This window comes from Bos javanicus, chromosome 8 (assembly GCF_032452875.1).
Source record: "Bos javanicus breed banteng chromosome 8, ARS-OSU_banteng_1.0, whole genome shotgun sequence".
NCBI lineage: Eukaryota > Metazoa > Chordata > Mammalia > Artiodactyla > Bovidae > Bos > Bos javanicus.
This window is the reverse complement of record NC_083875.1, coordinates 94,724,339-94,730,038: the sequence shown is the minus strand read 5'-3', so window position 1 is coordinate 94,730,038 and position 5,700 is coordinate 94,724,339. Positions and strand designations below refer to the sequence as shown.

At 37.9% G+C, this 5,700-nt stretch overlaps 1 protein-coding gene across 1 annotated transcript; it reads right to left on the bottom strand.

Annotated features, from left to right (window-relative positions):
• Positions 1-613: 613 nt before the first annotated feature.
• Positions 614-1,675, bottom strand: LOC133253447 (olfactory receptor 13F1-like). Its single transcript, XM_061427061.1, has one exon. The coding sequence runs from the start codon at positions 1,602-1,604 to the stop codon at positions 663-665; it is 942 nt and encodes a 313-aa protein (XP_061283045.1). The 5' UTR covers positions 1,605-1,675; the 3' UTR covers positions 614-662.
• Between the last annotated feature and the right edge of the window lie 4,025 nt (positions 1,676-5,700).

The window sequence follows — 5,700 nt, the reverse complement described above, 5'->3', positions numbered from 1 at the left end:
CACTTCAAATGCAAGATTATTGTAAGTCCTTGTCATGATGTCTTCGCACATATACAGGTATTTACTCATTTCCTACATTCACATCCTAAATAAACAAAATCATTCATATGGTAGTTTATTACATTTTACATTTTAACCTTTAGAGTAGGAAAAGTTCTAAAATTAATGGTATCTTGGTTTTATGAATTATGATGTATTTATACTTTGAACTATATACACATTTATGTAAAATATTACTTCTTCATAATTTCAGACATAATTACTAATCATATGATGATAAGTTATTTCAAAATATCCTAGGCTTAATATCTTACACTTTTGGCATACTAGTTATTGTCATAGTGATGCTAGATTTAAACATTTAGATGATATAGTGAATCAAATATGAAAAACTAAGCAGTCATATAATTTTAACATTATATTAATATTCAGTGAGTGGTAAATACATCTCTAGAAATGTAATTCATTCTTCCTAAATTACTTATTAATATCAAAAATTTTATTTACCAGGTAAATCAAGATATTGGATTTAATATTGAACTCCTTTCAAAACTAGGTATTTTCCAGGATTTAGTTTATTCCACCTATTTTGCAGTTTTCTGGATAATGTTGGAGATTATACAGATGAGTGTGCTTGCTCTCATATTACTTGAAGACAGAAATTAGGACAATACCAAAGAATTTCCTATCAGCAATTTTTTCACAGCAGCTTTCACCTCTTTGTTTCGTAGACTGTAGATGATAGGATTCAACATTGGGGTTAATGCACCATATACCAAAGCTATAAATTTGTCTATTTCCTGTGAATCTATAGCTGAAGGCTTCAGGTACATGGAAAGAGCTGTCCCATAGAACAAAACAACCACAGACAGGTGGGCTGCACATGTTGAAAAGGCTTTGCTTTGACCATCCACTGAGCTGATTCTCAGGATGTTGGAGAGGATGAATGCATAAGAGATACAAATTAGGAGCATTGGCATGGGAACAAGAAGTATGGTGAATACCAGTATGATTAACTGCGCTTTGGAAGTGTCCACACAAACAAGTTTTAAGACAGCAAGAATCTCACAAGCAAAATGATTGATGACACTCCTACCACACAGAGACAACTGCAACACAAACACTGTTTCCACCAGGGCAGTGAAGCAACCTGTCACCCAGGAGCCAGCTGCAATCTGCACACAAACCCTCTTGTTTATGATAGTGGGGTATCTTAGAGGGTTGCAGATGGCCACGTATCGGTCATATGCCATCATGGACAGGAGCACACACTCGGTAGAGCCCATGGCCAGAGAGAAGTACATCTGAGCAGCACATCCTAAGAATGAGATGGTGTTTTCCCCTGAAACAAAGTTTATCAGCATTGGAGGGAAAGCAGAAGAGGTGTACCAGATGTCTAAACAAGAGAGATTGCTGAGGAAGAAGTACATAGGTGTGTGTAGGCGGGAATCCAAGATAGTGATGGAGATCAGAATCATATTTCCCAGCAAGGTGGTCAGGTACATCAGCAAACACAGCATAAATATGATGATCTCTCCTTTGGGGTAGTGGGAAAATCCCAGGAAGAAAAACATTGTTACAGATGTCCGATTTGCCTGGAACATTTTATTATGTTGAGGTCATTTGTATATACACATAGAAAGATTATCATCACATATCATATATAAAACACAAGATCTGCCCCATTTTTATTTTCTGGTATTTTTCCTTCACATCAACTTACAATATGTGCTTAACTGCTTCTCTAGCTTGCTAATAGTATTATTAATATGTGTTTGAAGTAATTTATCATCAATAAGGAAAATTTCAAGTAGGGAGTCAAGCGGATAAAGTATCTTCAAGATTTTCTTTTTGCTGTAATACTTTTTAAAGGTAAAGTTGGGAAAGGGCAAGGTTATTACATAAATATCATGAGATCTTGAGGAAAGAAAATCTTATGGATTCTTTCTTTTTCCAAAACCACACCTGTAACTGATAGATGGTGAAGACATCAATTTAACTCTGAACGACTGGGATGATTTTATTCCCATAGTTGGCTAACAGTCTTCTTACTTGGGAGTTTTTCTGATTTCCAAGTTCAGTATCTTCTGCCAAAATAATTTTAGGATATTCATTTAGTAAAAATGATTTCTGCAACCAAAGATTAATTAACTTAAAATCTTGAAAGTTAAACAAGTCCAGGTTTTCCATCTTAAGCCCAGGAAAATGGTGATAGATATTCTCATGATGGGACATATAGCAACATTTCCTTCATATAGCCAGAATTGCCTTGACATTTGTGCTCCAGAAACATCCTCCAAAGGACCATCCTTTCACTCTGTAAGGCAATTTAAGTTTTCTGTTGCTTGTGAAAAGTTTCTAATTCATGCAGCAAATTAAAGTTATAAATCTTTTTGCACAGTCTGACAAATTCTGAAACTCCAGGGACAATGTCCCATAGATCCAATTATAGGTAGTAGCTGATCTGCTCTAACTGTTGTGTTATTAAAATAAGAAATAAACATTTTCCTGTCTATGCTGACTTTGGGAAGGGGAACTCTGCTCTGCTCCTAATTGTGCTATTAAATCAGTCAGTCAGGTTTTCAGTTTTCACTGTTTCTTTCTTTCTTTGACTGGCAATGTCATTGATTGTCTTTCTCATTTAGGCAAGATTCACTGCAAGCATAATGTAAACAGTTGACCAAAAGGGAGAAAAGAGATTGACTGACATCTGGCCCAGAGTCCCATTTCTGACTCACTTGTTCAATTCCTGTAGACCAAGGCTTATATGGTTGCAGGTAAATCACTTAGGTTGACCTGATTGTGTCTAGGAGTAAATGTCAGAAGAGAACTGAACTTGAGGAATACATTCAGAAAAGTTAAATGGAGGCAGTGACTAAGACTGAGGAAAGTTGCCAAACTGACTCCCTGTTATATATAAAGTACAAAACCACACTTCTGCTTTGGAATTACATTAACTCACATTGAAAAGAAAAGAAATTTAGAACCTCCATGATAATTTCTGCCTGAAAAAGAAATTGCCAAAAATATGAAAAGTTTTCTCATGCTTATGAGTCTGTATTTTTCTCTATCTCCAATAACAGCAATAGCATTTGCTCACATACTTAAGCCAAAAATCTAGAAGTAATCTTTGAGTTATTTCTCCCCCTCTTATTACACACCCAGCCCAGAAGGAAGTCTGTCAGATCTTCCTGAAAAGTACATCTTAGACTTCCAATTTCTACTAATGATGAAGTATCTTGTGTCAGAGTAGCTTAGATCAGACTAACCCTCATGCTACTAACAATTATAAACTCCAAATCAAGTATAAAATAGCAGCTATTTCATGGCACTTAAAAGTGATCAAAGTCAGGCAGAACAGAAGGGAATTCAACTCATAAAAGATATGAACCAGACTGGGTGATATCAACAGGGTTCTCCCCAGTCCATGTAGCAGATGGTACTCAAGCAAAAAGTAACAGCCCTGATCTGAGAAATCAGATCAGGATTTGTGAAATCATTTACCACAGATAAGGACTCAAACCCATGTGCTGGGACTTGAATCCAGCCAAAACCTTGCCTGGCACTTGAACCCACGTGGCTTGGACTCAAACCCGGTCAAAACCCAGAGTACCTGGTTTCAGGAGCTAACGAAGCTCGGTTCTTAATGTCTCATTGCAGAAAGAATTCAGTGAGAGACAGAGTGATAGGTAAGAAGTGGATTTATTCAGATACAGAGAGAAGCACACTCCACAGAGAGAGAGTGGGCCATCACAGAGGGCGAATGCAGCCCTGAAATTTGGCATGGTTAGTTTTTATAGGCTGTGTAATTTCATATGCTAATAAGTGGGAAGATTATTCCAACTATTTTGGGGAAGGGGTGGAGATTTCCAAGATTTGGGCCACCACCCACCCCCTTGTCTTTAAACAGTGCCTTGAAACTGTCATGGCACCTCTGGGTGTGTCATTTCACTTGCTGATTGAGGTCTAGTTTTGTCTGCCATCTTGGTCCCATTTCATTCTAATTGATTTTATGTTGTGTCCTTGGACTACATCATTCTTTCAAACGTTGTGCCCTGCCCCTTTCCCTCCTGTTACATTTGTGGCTGCCAGAGTAGCTGGAAATTTAGGGATAAATCCTGGAAAAGAGGGAACCATTCAGGGGGAACCTAAACTTTGTGTAAAATCTCTCATCTGACTGACCATTGAATTGGGAATGAAGAGAGTGAGTCTTCTTAGAACCCAAGTGAATGCTAAGTCACTTCAGTTGTGTCTGACTTTTTGAAACGCTAGGGACTGTAGCCTGCCAGGCTCTTCTGTCCCTGAAATTCTCCATACAAGAATACTGGAATAGGCTGCCATGCCCTCTTTCAGGTGATCTTCCTGACTCAGGGATCAAACCCACAGCTCTTATATCTCCTGCATTGGCAGGTGGATTTTTTTACCACTACTGTTGCTTGGGAAGCCCATTAGAATCCAAGGGAAAATGACAATTAGAAGGATAAAGAGTTGAACAGAGATTTAATGAGAAGCTGATAGCAGGGGAGACAGAGTTTGGCATTCAAATCCCATCAAAAAGAAAGACTTGGTAAATACTTTTAGATTTCCATTGAAACCCTAGTTGTTTTTCCATGCATCAGACAGACATATTGGCCCAAATAATGGGTGTGGTACTACATGATATTTGCAGTTATATCACACAGAACATTTAAGAAGCATCTTATATCATACCCCAGTGAATTGTGTAGCATATGAAAAATTCTTCAGAGAGTCATGTATTATAGATGAATGTATAACCACAGAAAGGTTTATTTTCTGTAAATGATTCTTTATTTAGTAACACCCTGAAAAGGGCAGTGAATAGATAAGTTCAGTTCATTCCAACAAACATCATTAATCTCTTCTCAGAAATCCAGTTGATAAGGGGCCTATTCCAGATAACCTGCTTTTTTCTTTTTTCCCCCTCTCCCCAAAGAGATTCCCCTGTTAGAGGAACTGAATAGATCACTGGTAAGTTGCTTTAATTCCTTCATCCTTAAGCAACTGAAAATTTCTGTCATAAGGTTTTTACACTTTACATTGACATTTGTTCCTTGGAAGAAAACTTATGACCAACCTAGACAGCGTATTAAAAAGCAGAGACATTACTTTGCCAATGAAGGTCCATCTAGCCAAAGCTATGGTTTTTCCAGTAGTTATGAACGGATGTGAGAGTTGGACTATAAGAAAGCTGAGCGCTGAAGAATTGATGCTTTTGAACTGTGGTGTTGGAGAAGACTCTTGAGAGTCCCTTGGACTGCAAGGAAATCCAACCAGTCCATCCTAAAGGAAATCGGTCCTGAATATTCATTGGAAGGACTGATGCTGAAGTTGAAACTCCAACACTCTGGCCACCTGATATGAAGAAATGACTCATTTGAAAAGATGCTGCTGCTGGGAAAGATTGAAGGGAGGAGGAGAAGGGTACGACAGAGGATGAGATGGTTGGATAGCATCACCGACTCAATGGACATGAGTTTGTGTAAATTCCAGGAGTTGGTGATGGACAGGGAGGCCTGGCATGTTGCAGTCCATCGGGTCACAAAGAGTCAGACACGACTGAGTGATTGAACTGAACTGAACAACATAGAGTGAAAGAAATTAAAGACCATACTGTAACCCAAAAAACCCACTATAAGTTTTAAAATTAAATTTAGCTTAAAAGCTAATAGATGGGATACA

Bases quoted from the DNA above. Each gene is read 5' to 3' on its own strand.
- LOC133253447 (XM_061427061.1), bottom strand. From the start codon at position 1,604: ATGTTCCAGGCAAATCGGACATCTGTAACAATGTTTTTCTTCCTGGGA.